At 45.4% G+C, this 17646-nt stretch overlaps 1 protein-coding gene across 9 annotated transcripts in view; it reads right to left on the bottom strand.

Annotated features, from left to right (window-relative positions):
* DYSF (dysferlin) overlaps positions 1-17646 on the bottom strand; it is a 1254081-nt gene that overhangs the window by 803481 nt on the left and 432954 nt on the right. For all 9 annotated transcript variants that reach the window (XM_069632290.1, XM_069632293.1, XM_069632296.1 and 6 more), the window contains exons 8-10: positions 13549-13611; positions 11652-11702; positions 8237-8267 (exon numbers count right to left, since the gene is read on the bottom strand). In XM_069632290.1, the coding sequence (XP_069488391.1) occupies positions 8237-8267; positions 11652-11702; positions 13549-13611 (145 nt within the window). The remainder of the gene's footprint in view (positions 1-8236; positions 8268-11651; positions 11703-13548; positions 13612-17646) is intronic.

Raw genomic sequence — 17646 nt, 5'->3', positions numbered from 1 at the left:
CTCAAGTCCAGCCCACTTAATACTACGACCAATCACAAACCCTACAACACAACAACCACCCGCACCCCCACTAAAACTACCGCCTCACATATAAAAGGTGCCCTCATTAACACTCGCTCCATAATAGCCCATTCTACCGATATAGCAGACCTCATACTAGCAGAAGACTTAGATTTTATAGCCATAACTGAATCCTGGCTCCATGCAGCCGCAGGTCCTACTCTCTCATTAGCCATCCCTGACGACTACACCATCTTCCGAGCGGATAGAACAGAATCCAAAGGTGGGGGCCTGGCCGTAATTGCCAAAACTCACCTCAACATTAGACTCGACTCCTCCTCCCATCTCCCATCATGTGAATCACTCACAGTTAAACTGCCCACTGCCAAGTCCCAAACAATATCCATTCACTTACTCTACAGACCTCCTGGACTCTTAGGTTCCTTCGAGGAAGACCTCAACACCATCCTCACCAACAACCTAAAAAACTCCTCCCAGTGCCTCCTCCTAGGGGACTTCAACTTAGGCTTCAAAGACCCCAAAGATCACCAGGTCACCCTCATCAACAATACTCTATCTGAACTAGGCTTTACCCAAAAAGTATCTGGCCCCACCCATAACAAAGGGAGAACCCTCGACTGGGTAGCAGACTATAACAGCGCGGCCGCCATCACCAATAACTCCCCCCAACCTTGGTCTGATCACCATCTCCTCTCCTTTACACTCGAAGCTGCGTGCCCCACCACCAATAGTGTGCTAGCCACAGCCATCCCCACAAGAAGGAAGAAAAATATCACAGTGGAAAAATTGATCCCTCTCATCCTCCCAACGCTTAACCAACTCCCTGCTACCTCCAACCCCTTTGACCTCGTAGAAAGTTATAATAAAACCATGCACACAGCCTTAGACTCCATTGCTCCACTGAAACTAAGAAACTGTAAACCGAAAAAACACCTCAACCAATGGTTCTCCTGCCACTAGGCTTTTCCCAAAAAGTATCTGGACCCACCCATAACAAAGGGAGAACCCTCGACTGGGTAGCAGACTATAACTGCACGGCCGCCATCACCAATAACTCCCCCCCAACCTTAAAGCTCTTAGATTAGAAAAACGCAAATTGGAACAAGCATGGAGACAGTCTCCCACAGACCATAACAAGACAGTGCTTAATGAAATAACGTCCAACTACAAAAAAGAAATCATAGCTGCCAAACAAGAGTCCTACAACCAGAGAATTGCACAATCCAATTCCAGCACCAAAGAGCTGTTTACGATCATTAAAGAACTGGAAACACCGGTGCTCACCCCAGACACCTGCGTGAAGGACAAACAATGATGCACTAGCGTCCAAAACGCCCTAAACAATAAAGTCACAGGCCTTCAAACTAAAATCAAAAATAAGAAAAAATCCCTAGCCAAACCAACTAATCCCTCTAATACAGCCCAACACCCCCTACCCAACCCCTGTCGCTAAACTCCTGAAGTGGAAAAAATCATTCTCAGCCTAAAACCCTCTAACGGTCAGGGCGACCTTTGCCCCCCACAAATCATCAAAGATGCGGCAAGAGACCTCTCGCTATTCATCACCAGACTCATCAATGCCTCCTTCTCCACAGGTACCGTCCCCAGTAAAGAGTCCTGGGTCCTCCCCCTTCTCAAAAAGCCCTCCCTTGACCCTTCCATTCCCACTAACTACAGACCTATTTCCACCGTCCCATTCCTGCTCAAGATATTAGACAAGACAGCCTACCAACAAATCCAAAAATACCTTGAAAATAACCATCTCCTAGGAATTCGGCAATCAGGCTTCAGACCCCAACACGGGACAGAAACGGCCCTTATTGACCTGAAAGCCCAAATTGACACCCTTAGAGACAATGGGAAAACGGCCCTACTACTTCTCCTGGACCTTTTCCGCAGCATTCGACCTAGTTGACCACAAAATCTTATGCAATCACTTAGACTCAGCTGCCCACTTCTCCCAAGAAGCCACCGGCTGGATCGAGTCATTCCTCAGCAATAGATCCATGCGGGTCTTCTCCACCTCTGCTGCCGTCAACCCTATCCCCATCACATGTAGAGTCCCTCTGGGCTCATGTGTCTCCTCCTCACTGAACAACGTGTTCACGAAGCCCTTGTTTGACGATTTAGATGGTCTGGGTATCACCTACACTAATTATGCTGATGATACGCAGATCCTCATCCCGTTGACGGGAGATTACAACCATGATTTGGTTTGGTGAACAAGGTGTACCTCATCATCCAGGCATGGATGGCTTCCCACAGTCTATGCCTGAATGATGACAAGACCAAACTCATCATCCTCGGTTCCACCACAAACCTATCCAAACTGGACCACAACTACACCAGCTTCATTATAGACGGGAACCTGATTAAGGTAGCCAAAGAAGTGAAAACCTTAGGAATATACATCGAGTCCTCCCTCTCCTTCCATAAACAGGTTCGCTCTATGGCTTCCTCCACGGCCTACACATGTAAGCTGATGAGAGCAGCCAAACCATTCTCATCCACCCAGAGCTGCATTACGCTAGCCAGAGCCCTGGTATTATCAAAACTGGACTACTGTAATGCCCCCTACGTAGGAGCCAGCAAGCAAGTTACTAACAAAATTCAGACACTACAGAACAACGCTTTCAGAGCAGAGCTCAGCATCCCCAGGAGAGAACACATCTCCAACACTAGGAGAACCCATAATTGGCTCAAGACCACAGACAAAATCCTGATCAAAGTAGCCTCACTAACACAAATGCCTCAACAACGCGGCCCCCCAGTACCTAGTCAACAGAATAAACAAATACACCTCCAATAGACCTACCAGAACCTCCAATGCAAACCTGCTCACAGTTCCCAGATTCAAGCGCAGCAAAATGGGTGGCAACAGCTTCCAGGTGAAAGCAGCCCAACACTGGAACTCCCTACCACCCTCCCTAAGGACACCACAAACTTACACACACTTCAGACGCAACTATATCCACTGGATAAAAACCAATGACCACTAATACTATCCAGCCCACCACACGCTGCACAACATGTATATATGCTCTTTTGTAAATTTGTACACTTCCTGCCTTATCTAAAAAAAATTGTAAACCTTGTGCCTCCTTGGCCCAGTGTAAACGCAATATGTAATGTTATTATAACTGCAACTGTAATGCATAAGTAACCTGTAACCAAGCGTTGAATAACCTGGTTGCTCCTGCGCCCTCATACCCCCGGGTCTGGTGCGCAATACAAATGAATAAACTAAACCAAACTAATGGTTTACGCCTTGAGAAGCAAACCAGTAGTCGCGTCTACTATGCCGGCGTGTTCAACGACCCCTGTGGTTAACTTTGATGTGAGCACGCCCAGGTTTAATGAGGTATGCGTAAGCCTCACCTGAGAGGATGACAAGCTGCGCCGATGCCCAAGTGGTGTGGACATTAGGGGTCTGCGAGATTTCGGTGGATGAGACAAGTGCTCTGATGGATTCTGTCGTTTCAGAGGGGTCATGTGGAGCAGGTGGCAGTTCCCAGAAGCACAGTGGATCCTGGAGATGAAGATGACGTGCATTTGGAATCTTCTTCACTAGATCATATTGGCTTGGAGGATTTACAGGATTGTCCAAATGTGGACTTGATTTCCGGCATATCATTATTGCTGCCAGTCCTTTCTCATGAATTAGCTAAACGGGTTCGGCTTTCATTGGACTTGAGACCGGCTGCCCCAACCTTGTCGGATATTAAAGTAGAAGTGGTTCTCCATAGGGCATTTGGGTCTTGTGATAGGGAAACTTCTGCAGTGTTATTTGTAGGTTCTGTTAGGTCTCAAAATGTATTAGGTGGTCCTACATTTCATGGGACAGTGGAAGCGGCCTGTTCCCGACTGGTCTTCCTGAGCCTCTCAGTTTTAATGAGGACAGAGCGTGTAATCTCAAAATTCAGCTGATCATATAGTGGACGCATTCTCCTTTCCAGTTCTCTCACGAATCTTGAATTCCATGTATAGAGGTTACGATACCATGAATTTCGAGATTTGCGAGGTAAGTGCTACATTGAAAGAGTTACGTGGAAGGGTTTAGCGCAGCTTCTGGCATGGGTGCAAAAAGCAATACGGGCGTGAATTGTGTTTTTGGTCCAGCCCTTCTGACAAGGATCTACTGTTAAAGGGTGCTTTCAAACACAATTTCTTGATGTAGAAGTGCCTTACAAATGCTCAATAAAATAAAATAAATATATAAAGCTGTTAGAGTCTTAAGGAAAAGGACATAGGAGGTGGATAGAGGGGTGGAAGATTCTGGCTCGGATTTGGTGGGACAAGAAGGGGTGGAATTGTTGGAACCACTGCCGTTAGATCTTGCAGCGGCGCCGCCAACAGCTACAGTCCCAAGAATAGGTACTCGTGTATTAGAAGCTATGGTACCAGGGACCTTCGAGAAGTGCGGCTCACAAGCAGGAAATCAAAAAATGTAAAGAATGAGTCAAAAGGCCAAAATAAAGGGTCGCAGAAGTTTCTCTGCAACCTGAAATCCCGTTAGGACCAGGGTGATATAACCAGACCAGGTCTCGGGGAGATATTGCCCCTAGGAACTCTGAGGGTTTGCTGGTGGAAGAGAAGACTAAGGGTACTCTTGCCGCCCCATCTATTCCCAGGAAGGATGAATGTATAACTAAACATCTTCCATCAGAGGTGGGGAAGGAGGGTATTACACACTTTTTAAAGCCTGTTCACGAGGAAGATTTGCTATCGAATGTAAGTTTATTGACGAGGCGTTCTACGATGGGATAGGAGGTATTTGCATCGCGGGGTCGAAAGATGTCTATTTGGGGTATTGTTAATTGGGTGAAAAAATTAATACTAAAGAATCCCTTTTAATAAAACTGTATTCAGGGGTTGGCAGTTGGCAGGTGGTAGAGAATCCTTTGGTGGGCCCAGCCAACAGGAGCACAGATATCTGGGCTCCCATGCTGAGTGCGTTGCATTGACATGGCAAGCGAGACAATGAGACAAACGTTTCATTCTTGCCTCTTGGAACACGCGGGGCTACTACAATGAACGGCATCAGAATGACTTATTTGACAAATGTTCTATGATATGCTTACAAGGGACCTGGTCACTGGGCAGCCAGGAATTTATGGTTTTGAAGTCTGCCATGAAGCTGCCTCTTGGGGTGGAAGGAGTAGGCGTTATGGTGGTCTCGGGGGTGGGCATTTACTGTGCAGACACTGAATACAGGAAGTAAGAACATACTAGTGGCTAAGTTGCTGTAGTGGGAGGATTCTGAAAATGTCAGAACGTGTCTGTTGCTGAATGTTTATTTGAATCCTTAATCTGTTGATATACACATATTTAAACAATAATTCGAAACCTTTAATGTTGAAAGCCTGGCATATCATACACCGATGTAGTGCTCTCCCCAGCTCTTTCTCTCTCTCCCTCTCCTTCTCTCTGTCTCTCTGTCTCTCTCTCTCTCTCTCTCATTCTCTCTCCATCTCTCTTTTTCTCGTTCTACCCCTCTCTCTCCCTCTCTCTCTTTGTCTCACTCTCTCTCTTTCTCTCTCCTTCTCTCTCTTTTTCTCTCTCTACCTCTCTCTCTTTCTCTCTCTCCCTCTCCCTCTCTATCCTTCTCTCTTTCCCTCTCTCTCTCTCTCTCTCTCTGTCCCTCTCTACCTCTCTCTCATTCTCTTCCTCACTCTCTCTCTTACTCTCTCTCTCTCTCTCTCTCTCACTCTTTGGGGGTCATTACGACCCAGGCGCTAATTGCGCCAACTTTACCACCATGGTGTAAACTACGTTTACACCATGGTGGATGGCGGATTTACCGCCCCATTCCAAGGTGAGTGGGGCGGTAAATCCCCATTTCCCATTTTCCCTTCCCCATTCCCATTTTTGCCCCATAGGGCATAATGGGAGTGGGGAAGGCGCTAATTACGCCACCGTAAATTACGGTGGCGTAATTAGCATCATGGCAGGTTAGCGCCATGGATTTTAACGGCTGCTAAAAGCAGCCGTTAAAATCAGAATCAGGCGTTAAGGGTTAACGACGGCGTTAACCCTTAAAGCCTGGGTCGTAATGAGGCCCTTTATCTCTTTCTCTCTCTCTTTCTCTCTCTCTCTCTCTCTCTCTCTCATTATCGCGATCCCCACCCCAGGGAAAACCCACAGATGTCTTGCAAAGGCGAGGTGGCAAAGATTGTACTAACATTGGTTAATTGTACTAACATTATAAACAGTTTTTTAAATTATTTTACATTGCTCTTTTCTCAATGATCACTTCCAATATATATGGTAGTCATACTACAAATATAGGGTGTGTCTTACTTAGCAAAGCACAATATCAAAACCTAGAATAGCCATATGAATTATTTTCTGAGTCAAGGTAATTATTCCAAGATGGACAGTCTGGTAATCTCCTGTTGTGCTCTTTCGAAATACACCTATGAGAAAAGGGAATGGGAGAAATAACACCAGTGTGGTTCCTGGCTGTTTGAATAAAATCAAAGAGCATTTTGGGACTATACAAATGACTGCAGGTCTTTACAAGGCTTGGTGTTCATTTCATGTTGCGCAACCGTTACCTACGCATTAAATTCTCCTAACATTCCACCATTCAACCATGTGCACTGATTCACAGAGCTTTAAGCTTTGCCCGTGAGGATGAAAGGACTGTGGCATCAGTCACACCACGTGGATCTAAGCACGCCTGAATATATAAGGCGTCTTTTCCTTTCCACGTGCAGAATTGTAGCCAGATCTCAAGGTGTGGAAAGGTGTGCACATGCTCAGTTGCCAATGGAAAGACATCCTCCAAAAACACAATACATAGGATTCTCCTCCGGCCACAGCACCTGAATTCCATCCCAATTGTGCCTGCTCTGCAAATTGCAATTAGTTGGGCTCTTGTCTACCGCAAAGCGAGGGGGCATTGTATCATGTGAAAATTGGCACCAGAATTATGAAATATTACCTTTTGTTGCCGTGCTGCATCAGTGCAGGGTTGTCCAACCCCAGGCCTCAAGGGCCGGATGCATGCTGGGATTTCAGGATACCCCTAATTAGTATTCATGAGATGGATTTGCCTACAATGGGCCTCATTACGACCCAGGCGGTAAGTTACCGCCTGGGCCGTGACTTTACCACCATGGCGTAAACTACGTTTACGCCATGGTGGTTGGCGGACTTACCGCCCCATTCCGAGGTCGGCGGGGCGGTAAGTCCCCAATCCCCATTTACCCTTCCCCATTCCCATTTTTGCCCCATAGGGCATAATGGGAGTGGGGAAGGCGTTAATTACGCCACCGTAAATTACGGTGGCGTAATTAACATCAAGTACCCTTACCGCCATGGTTTTTTACACCCGCTAGAAGCAGGTGTAAAATCCGCCATGGCGGAAAGGGAACTCGTGATTGGCGGTAAGGGGTCGGCGCAGCTAACGCTGGCGCTAACCCCTTACCGCCAGGGTCGTAATGAGGCCCAATGACTCTAAATGTATGCACATTTTGCCTCTAGAATATTAATGAGGGATATCCTGAAAACCCATCAGAATTCCGGCCCTCGAGGCCCATAGTTGGACAACCCTGGTTTAGTGCCACTAAAAACACAGCATCATGCTTTCTGCATATTTGCTTTCATTCTTATAGAACACTGAATTGATGTTATCACTGTAATCTCCGAGGATGAAATGTAATGGCCACATGGCCCCACCTCTTTTAGTTCAGTAATAATATCAAATTCCTGTCATAACTGCAAAGAAGCCGGAGCTTCTCTGCGGCTGCCTCTTCACTTTGGAATCCACAGGAACTGCAAGAATGTTCTGGCAGCAACCAGCATCTCTTCAGGAAAAGCTGCTGAGGGCTTGGCTTAGTAGTCTCTGCTAAGGACACGAGACCCTCAATTATCTGCTGATGTGGCTGAAGGTGAAGGACAGAGTCTGCTCCACAAATGCCATACACAACTGTCTCTGCTACCTCTATGCCCCCAAGTACTTAGAATGGGTATCAGGTAATAATATCGCCATATATATGGTCGCCGTAAATAATATCGCCGGGAAAATGTCCATGTTCCATGCAATAATGTCGCCACAAAAAACGGCCATTTTTCGGTGATATTTTTGCATGGCGAGATTTTTGTGGCGACATTATTACATGGAACCTTATAATGTACGCTTACTGTCGTAGGTTGCATCCCATAAATTAAAAACTATACAAAAAAATCATAAACATAAATACATACTTACTTGGTTCGTTGTAAATTGTTCCAACATCCATCTGAAAATGAAAACATACACAGAATAAGCCTCTTGTGTCAGTAGGGGTCCACAGGCACGCTCTTTGGTACAACATAATACAATGCTCCGATAGACCAAGAAGAGGGTACCAGTAGAGGCACTTTCGCAGTGGTCTTTTGTGGTATGGTTCTTGCACGGTTAGCCTTTTCTGTCTTTGTGTTTGCGCTATTGTTTTAAAGGGCCGCTTTGAGCGCTCAGTGCGTTTAATTTAATTGAAAATGGAATATTTTGTGTTATGCAAGGTCAGGGCATTCAGTGTCGTCACTGGACTGCCATTATGATGGTATCATACCATGGTACTCATTATGAGCAACCCGAAACCGAAAAATATTGCCGGTAAAATGGTCAGTGCTACCGGCTCCGTAATTTTTTCTGGACCGGGTTACTCAGAGTCTGGCAGTAGGGGCAGTGAACAACCGGCAGGCTTGCCCTGCCAATAGTTCAGGCTCCTACCAGCATAAAATTCACTGAAGCAACGGTGCCGGTGCGTCAGTTTTCTTACTGCTCCACCGCCGTCCGTAATATACCAGAATTACCAGGATACCAGGCAGCGGAAACGGTAAACCGAGATTGCTTGTAGGCTGCCGGTACTACCGGCAATCTCATAAAGATGCCCCATGTCTGATTAACACCCAAGCAAATGATAGCCAGCTAATTGCTACTTTTTGCAGAAATACTGGTCGTACCGCGACAGCAGTAGCACCACCCGAGTACAAGAGGGACACCATAGCAGCATTGGTATTATCACCAACGGTGGTCGTATCGACAATCGGAATACCATAATCACCAAGCATTCCTCTCTGAAGTCAACTGGCACATGAAGGCTTTAGCGGATGGTGGTGTCCCACCCTAGATCGGTCACGGGGAACTACCTTGGTGGTAGTTCTGGATGGTCGAATATCTGTCATTAAATTAGGCACAAGGAGCAACCTTTCTTTATCTATCCAGTAACCTCTGTAAAGATCTGATGAGAATGTTCATTCAGGGAGGGAGCAGGCGGGTCATGACACTGGATAAAGTCACTTTAGCCAATCATAATACATGATGCCAATACGAGAAACTGGTAACATTTAACCAGTAGATTTGCAGGAAGTAACATCTGTAAAAGTAGGTCTTGCTATTTTGTTGAAACCCGCCAAAAGTACTGCATAAAAGTCAGTAAATGAACAGATGTTTTTACCTATTTTGGAGGATAAAAAAAGTTGCAAATTAAATTGTGCTAGATATTTTTTGTCAAGCAAGGTAAAAGTGCATATTCTGATCTTTAAATTATTTTGCGTTTAAAAATATCCTGCATGCACATTTCATTTCTTTTTCTGGATTTTTTACCAGCAATTTTGTTAGAGGAGTAATTGGAAGAAAAGATATATCTTTAAATACTTTCATCAAGAGAACAAAATATGAACTTCGCCCAAAATCACTGGCAAAATTGACACTACAGTAATTCCAGAAAAAGCAATAGTTATTGGTGAAGAAAGTAAAACACTCTTTAAGGTCGATAGAAAGAGACACTGGGCCTCATTACACGGAAGGCGGTAATCCAGGGTGCTATTAGCACCCTGGACCATGCCGGTAAATTACCGGCACCGCCTTGGTGGAAAGGGGAATTACCGCCCTATTCCAAGGTTGGCGGGGCGGTAATTCCCCCTTCCACCATTGCCCTTCCCCATTCCCATTTTTGCCCCATAGGGCATAATGGGAATGGGGAAGGAGCTAATTACGGCACCGCAATTTTGCAGTGCCGTAATTAGCACCAAGGTCCCTTAGCGGGTTGGTTTTTAACGCCTGAAAAAAGCAGGCGTTAAAGCACCAACCCGCTAAGGGACCTCGTAGTAAGGCGGTAATGGTTAACGGTCACCGTTACCATTAACGGTGGCCGTTAACCATTACCGCCTTCCGTGTAATGAGGCCCACAGAAACTGATGGCGCGTGTCTGTCAATTCTCCTGGTTTAATGCAACTTCAATAAAGAGGGAATAAAGAGGGAATAGCCCCATCTCCTAGAAAGTCATCAGGTAAGAAAAGGGAAGCAAAAGTGCCGAGGAAGAAAAGATAGCGGGTAGATTGAGGACAGAGAATAAGGACCCTGCAGAAGGAAGGTAAGGACCACAGTGGTCATTCTGGGCATCTGTCCTGTAACCACAAGCTGAACAAAATGGTTGTGAAATCATCTACTGGATTCAGTAACACTATCACCCATAACTGGACTGCATACCCAAAACCAAGTCAACCACCAATGGTCCAATGCCATAACTGCTAGACAGTACAGGACACATAGCGAAACCGCTACCATGGTGGGCTTTTAATAACAGTGTACATTAAGGGCCATCGCAACTGTTGAGGTTGCCATTGTGTGCACAGGATGTCAGTGGACATATTTGTGTTGATCAGTTCACAAGCAGGATTCAAGATCTATACTGAATTCCTGCCCTGTTGTGTGATCATTTAATTTGACTCCTCAGGCTTGGTTGTGCATTTTATTAGATTCTTATACAAACAAATGCAACTATAGTTATATCTTTACTGTCACTCCAAAGCATTACTGGATGCAGCATTACTCATGCTGCATTACCGAAAGTGGTCATTCCGCCAGACGCTTGTGTAGTTCTATAGACTTGGAAGTGGGGAATAACAGAGAAGTCCACATAATTTGGAATAATTCGCATTGTTCGCATTACCACATTCCTATCACATATGGGTAGATAAGGTGAACGAGCTTATACCGCCAAAACACATACACTGGATTTTAGTCTCTAGCTTTATCTATGGTCTCCCTTTGGCCTCCTCTGTACTGTTTGTTAACTGTTTTCGGGGGATAGCGAGGTTTGATCGAGGTAGAATTCCTTGAATTAGAATTTGTCGATTTGTTTTGCATGTATTTGGCCGCAAATATGTGTGGAGGGTGGTCATGGGGAGGGCTGTGGGGATATTAAATATAGGGGGTGGTCATGGGGAGGGCTGTGGGGATCTCGCCCTGCATATATGTGTGGACAAATTGAATAAAATAAATAAATAAATTAGTCAAATTCTAATTCAACAAAAAACACTCGACCAAATCACTTAGAACCGTTTTTCGGTGGGAAGGAAAAGCGCCAAACTGTTCATGACATAATGTTAGGGCAGTGAATCCATTCAGAAATGTTTACTTCATTTTCAGGTTTATGTTTTGTGGATTTGGTTGGGTCGCTCATAATATACCTCTGGGATATCAGGTATCCTCTAAATATGCCCTCTAATATTCTCCTTCTTGCATTCCCTCTGTATACACTTTGCATATGCAAATACCTTTGCATATTTAAATGGAAGCCTGATTCAGCTTTAAAAGTTGCACTAAATAGTAGCTAATTACGGAACAGTTTACTTACCCTAAACTCTCCAAGGACGGAATCTGTTCTGAGGGAGCGTGAGTCAAACACCTGCAAAATAACGAAGATTCATCAGATGGTAAACATTGCGCTCCGAGGAGGACACGTTGCGCAGCGAGGCTCTGGCGAAGCTGCTAAGATTTAAGCAGGGCTGGGAAATTTGATGGGGAAATCAAAGGACCGTCTGTTAAGGGAACTGCTGGATGAGCGGGGAATGCTGAGCGGGGTACATGAGTGGAATGCTTGCCTTTTTGAGAGGTCTAGGAATGTCGTCGATTAAAGTGTACCTAGAGGGTGGATGGCTGAGGATGGTATTATCTTGATACTTGACGCTCTATAACTCTATCTAAGAAGATTAAACCGCACCTACTTCCTTTTTGTATTTTACCGGCTGCAGTCTGCTTTGTTCCTGCTATTTTACCTTCCTGCAAAGATGTTTTAAATAATTTCAAAAATGGGTTTGAAAACGTGTTGTCGCCTCTTGCAAATGTTTCTACTCCTCAGTTGACATCACCTTTCCTAATTAAATCTGCCCACTTGTGTAAGAGGAGGAAAGCCGGAATTCCTATTCTAGAGTTAATACACAACACCATGAGCCTAGACTAAAACCACCATGTATTCAACAGATACAGCAGACAATTGCCCAGACAGCCATACCTATATTCATTAAGACCTAATATCTCTTTCTCTTCCAAATAAGAAACTTTCATGCCAACATATAACCATGACCACGTCTTGGTACTGCTTATTCTATAGTCAATATACACCAAAAGCTTACAATAGCATTCCACCACTTGGACAGGCACCTCCCGGCACTCACATGGCACATGTATCTCGCCCGTCTTCCAATGGCATTGTGAATCTCACGCATTCCAAAACAAGAACAAATGAGCATGAAAGAACTGGGACTGCCAGTGGGCTAAGATGACGCGGCACACTTTGCCACGTCTTGGTCATCATTCAATTACAATACTCCTTTAGTAGCTCTCACCTCCACCAAACCACCAAATACTCACACTCATCAAGGGAAACAATCCTGTACACCTGACACTAGCCATTCAGCAAGAAACAAGACAACTTACAACAAATTGACATTAACCACAAGGTCACCGGGATAGAGCTGGGGCCATGGTCCTTAGGATGAAACTTCTCAAGCAAGAACCACAGAACCCAATGTCTCCATCCACTAATCCACGCAGTCTTCATGCTCCCTCTTCCATCTTACGCTCTACACACCATCCAACTAGGGAAATCCCCAAGAGAGATTGCAGCCTCTCATATGGCAGCCAGCACAGACCAACCACTCTTCTCGGCTATCATCCCATCATAGCGCAGTCCCGCGCCTACCGCGCGCCTGCAGGATGAATCTCGTAGGTACTCAAAGCAACGTCACACCCTGGTTCCATCTGGCAACACAAAAACCAAGTGTCTGCGCTCATCAACATGCCAGGATCTAGACCTCGTCCCTCCATCTGATCCCACAAACACCACTCCCTTCTCCAACAGAACCTAGCTCCAAGACGCTGCAATTCTTGCCAAACGTGGTGCTACATTCGCCCCTTTGCTTGCCCTTGATCTTACGCAACTTACTGCAGTTCTTTTTTAGCATGTGTAGCGCATACTGCTCTAAGGCACATGAGCTGTTTGTTAATGATTAGGTTAAACTGTGCTAATCCATTGTTAAGATAAACAAAAATAAGTGATTGCAGCTATTTTGTTTATGTTAAGCAAAAATGTAAACATGTTCTTTTGGCTAGAGAAAGATTCAGCAAGTTGTTATTCAGGATAATAATAATTTAGCCCAAAAGAAGTTTTAGTTTGTCAGTAAAGAGAGCGTTGGCCAATTAAATGTTGTTCCATTGACGGGACACCAGACACCAACAGGCAGACAACTTACCGTAATAAATATTGGCTCATCAAAGAGTTCAGCTGGAGATTCAAAGAAATTGAAGAAAAAGGTCTGTTTAAAAAGAAAAGAAAGATAAGTTAATGAGGCCGAAGAATGATGTAAAAAGTGGCCATTCTTGGTTGGCACATTTTGGGCAGCGTTTTGGTTGAGGACGGTGCCCAAGTTCCTGTTCTCAGGTTAAACAGAACAATTTTCAGCACAAGAAGCAAGCAGGCCCCATGGTCTTCATCGTGAGGTCAGAGGTGTTACCAGTGCTGATCCCTTTGACTGGATACACAGTTACCCCCCATGCTATCGGGGGACTTACCGCCTCATTATGAAATGTGGTTATCCAATCCCATAGGGTTTCAAATGAAATTGGAGGTACGTATGTGTCTATATATGAGAAGGATCAAGTCTAAACCTACACGGGAAGTCATTGCGTGCTCTACGTAGGGGGGACACGTTGGCGTTCTCTACATAGGGGGGACACACAGGGCGGGGGATAGCAGAGGAGCTGGGATGGATAGAGGGCTCCAGTAGGGTTGAGTGCAGCAAGGTTATACCGCAATTCTTCTGGCGGTCTTACTTCAAAGCACATGCTGGAGGTATTACCCCATTATGGGTTTACCGACTCACAATCAGGAGAATTTAAAAAACAGGAGGTCGCACTTTTACCTCCCATTTTTTCAGTTGCCTTTTAACTCATAATGAGGCCCATACGTCTTTGGACACGCCACCATTCCATCTTGCAGCCGGGCTTCGAATGAGGCTGGGTGAGCCTGTTCTGTAACCTTGGCATAACCAGTCAGATGATGGGAGTGCCTGTGATTGACTCTCGGATTTAAGATCTGTCAGGCGGTCTCCAATATTGGGGTTTCACCACTAGTGTTAAAGTCTAGAAGAGCGATCACCCCGTACAATCGCGCAGTGGTCTTGCGCAGATGCGCAGATGCGCCACTGCCAATTAACTTTGAAGTGAGCCTGGATTTTAATCCCAAGGAGGGCAGACTAGTCTGCATTGAGGATCGCAATCCTAAAGCATTAAGGATAGGCCTCTCAACATAGTCTTGTGCTTGGAAGAGGTTGTGCCGTGCCCACCAACCGCACTTTGTTGGTACAGTCCGCCCACTTCGAGTAGCATCTGCCTGGGAATACATATGGAACAGTATCAACGGGTGGGATATAGGCTTTTGCCCTATGCGGGGAGATGTGTAGCTACATCAACGCAAGTCCTCCGTGTTCAGACTGCACATTCCATGTTAGGCAACAGTGGGATGGTTTGGGGGGAAAACAAGCAATTTAATTGTCGGTTCAATGTAAAGATCAGGAACTACTTGCCACGAAAGATTTTAGATTACAGAAAAATCTGAAACCACTTGACAACAGTGTACATTTTTCAAACTCTTTGGCAGATTTTATAACCCCAGAAGGTATTTCGGATCTATATCTTTTTTACCCATAGGCCTTTTTACTGATTCTATTTGTATTGATACTTTTTACTGAATTGCACCTCCTCTTTGATTGCATGTATCAGTACCCCCAAAGTACCTCCCTGTGCTGTCCCTGATTCCTTCTAATGCATTTTCTTTTTGGACCAAAATGCTTTTTTTGATTTTCAAGGAGTTTTGCTCATTTCTGGCCATTGTTTTCAGCCACTGGAGACAGCGCCAAGGATCTTGTATGTACATGTGCTTTCAAGTGGCAACACCACAAAGGGATAATGCCAGCTCAAATGTGGGCACTTTGCTTTCAGAAAGTCTTCTATACAGAGGTTTTGAATGAAGTACCTTAAAAAGATGTCTTGTCTGTAGCAGAGCAGTGATTATCAACAAATTGACATGCACACATTGTAAGCAATAGCAAGCCTGGGAGCGGAGGTAGGGCCGGTCCATTTGACCCGCATATGAGGAAGATGTCTAACCCTTATCCATACTCCAAATATGGAACAACTTTCAACAGAAACCATGTAACGTACCGACTCATAGCCTCCCGACACCCTTTGAGTTGTCATGCTACAGGTTTTGAGGACTCACCACTATAGGACTTTTGCAGTCTGATGGAAAAGTTTGCCGGTAAAGGATTCCTCCTTTCCTCTGGGATAAATTGGCTGGTTTGTTGAAGGGCAGGATACAAGGGTCCTGGCATCCCTTAAACATGACCCAAGTAACATCTTACGTAAAGCTTATTAGCAACAACAAGATGGCCATTTTCTCGAAAACCTTGCAAATAAGCAAAACAAGCGAGCAAGTAGAAGGATAACATGTACCCCAAAAAATAGCATTCACTCAGTAATTAAGAGATTTCAGATATACAGCTTTTTATTTTTGGTGCATTTTGGGAGAGACCACTGCAGCTCCTCCCATGAAGAGCAGAGGATGGCCTCTTGAGCTTCTGCGTGTCTTCTGCGTGTCTTCTGCGTGTCTTGCATCGTTGGAGATGCGCAGCCTTCCCTCAAGAGGAAGCCGTTGATATCCGACCCTGCCACTAAGCTCTGGTTCCAGGGGGAATTAAGCTTCCTCGTTGATCGGGCTGTGTCTGTCATACCCCACATCCATGTGGCCACCAGGAGCTTGTTGTCTAGGCATTGGAGATGTCAGTAAGGTTCCAGCCAACCTTCCTTGCAATCTGAAAGCTGCTGCTGTAGCCGCACTTGCCTCCTCAAACCTTAGCTGTGGAAACGTTCTGTGTCTTGGCCATGCCGAGAATCTTCATCAGCACCGCCAACATTCCAGGATGCACAAGCCCGCGTGGCCTGCGATGGAAGCTATTGCTCCAGAATCACTCCTCTTCTTGGCAAGATCCACTGGCTCCCGATCATGCCGCGGAACATTGTGCCGGGCCCACTATGCGGAATATGGAATTCACACAACTTTCCTGTGGGATTACCTGAGACGCTGCCAACCTACTCATTGATTTCCCGCTTCCACTCTCCTTCTCTTGCTCACAAAGGCCCATAAAGGTGGCTGGTCTTCCTCAGCGCTTGCTCCCCAGCTCCGGAATAAGCTGCTGCTCCAGATCTGCGATATTCATAATAACCTGTCCTTCTGCTGCACCCTGAAGGCTTTTCCGTTGCCCTCCTGATCCTTCTTCTGCTGCCATCCTTGTGTTTCTTACAGCTCAGCACCAAGTTACCTGGAGGAGAACGAGCACCCTACAAACCATTACCCATCGCCACATCCAAACAGCTGACTCTGCTCACGATCTCACCGGATGCCATGGTCTTCGCTGCTGAAAGGGGCATCCCTCGAAGTGTTTTTTGCTGAATATTTTCGGCCTAAAAAACTCATCAACTTTTTGTATTTTTAATTGAGGGGGATTACCCCACTAAGCCCCTCTTTCTTTTGATCTAGTCCCTATTCCCCACACATCCCTGCCCTTTACATCCACTCTCCCCATATTTTTGGATGAGTTTTTTCGAACGAACATTTTCAGAAAAACACAGAATAAAAGCATGGCGATGTTACAACGTCGTACCCTCGAAGTCCATCGCGTCATTGCTTTAATTTGGGTTACACAAGGGAAGGCAGCTAAGAGTACATACAATCCCTTCTTTGTGTGGGGTTATGACCTCAATAACCTTATGCATGGTAAACACAATCCTCACATGTTAGGCTGCTTATTGGGGGTTTTCGGGGGGAAACTGGCCTCCAGCAAACATGAGAACCTTTCTGTGCTCGTCACTCACCTCCACAAGAGATGCCAACAGAAACTCCCCTAACTAAATACAGGGATGCCTATATAAGGTGCATAGCTCCCTTACTATATAGAAATATTAACAACACGTTAGCTTCCACGGAGAACCACAATCGAGCTAGCTACAGGTGAAGAGCCATGCTAGGTGAAAGGTTATGAATTCACTGCGTCTTGTCCAGGAGGCCAACAAAAAGTGGCGTTCCAGGGTTAAAGCTCCCCTCCCACTGATAGCATTTACACATTGCCCAGGCGAGACCTGTGTAAGGTTATTGAGCATACAATTATGCAAGTTGGGTAAATGCGGAAAAGGAATTATGCAAATCTTATGAACAATAGTTCCACCTTTGCTTTTTTTGCAGGAAATAAAGGATAAAACAACTCAACGCAGCAATATGAGGAACCATGCCTGCA

Source organism: Ambystoma mexicanum, chromosome 6q, assembly GCF_040938575.1.
Source record: "Ambystoma mexicanum isolate Mex_15411 chromosome 6q, UKY_AmexF1_1, whole genome shotgun sequence".
Lineage (NCBI taxonomy): Eukaryota > Metazoa > Chordata > Amphibia > Caudata > Ambystomatidae > Ambystoma > Ambystoma mexicanum.
This window is presented reverse-complemented; position numbering and strand designations above follow the sequence as displayed.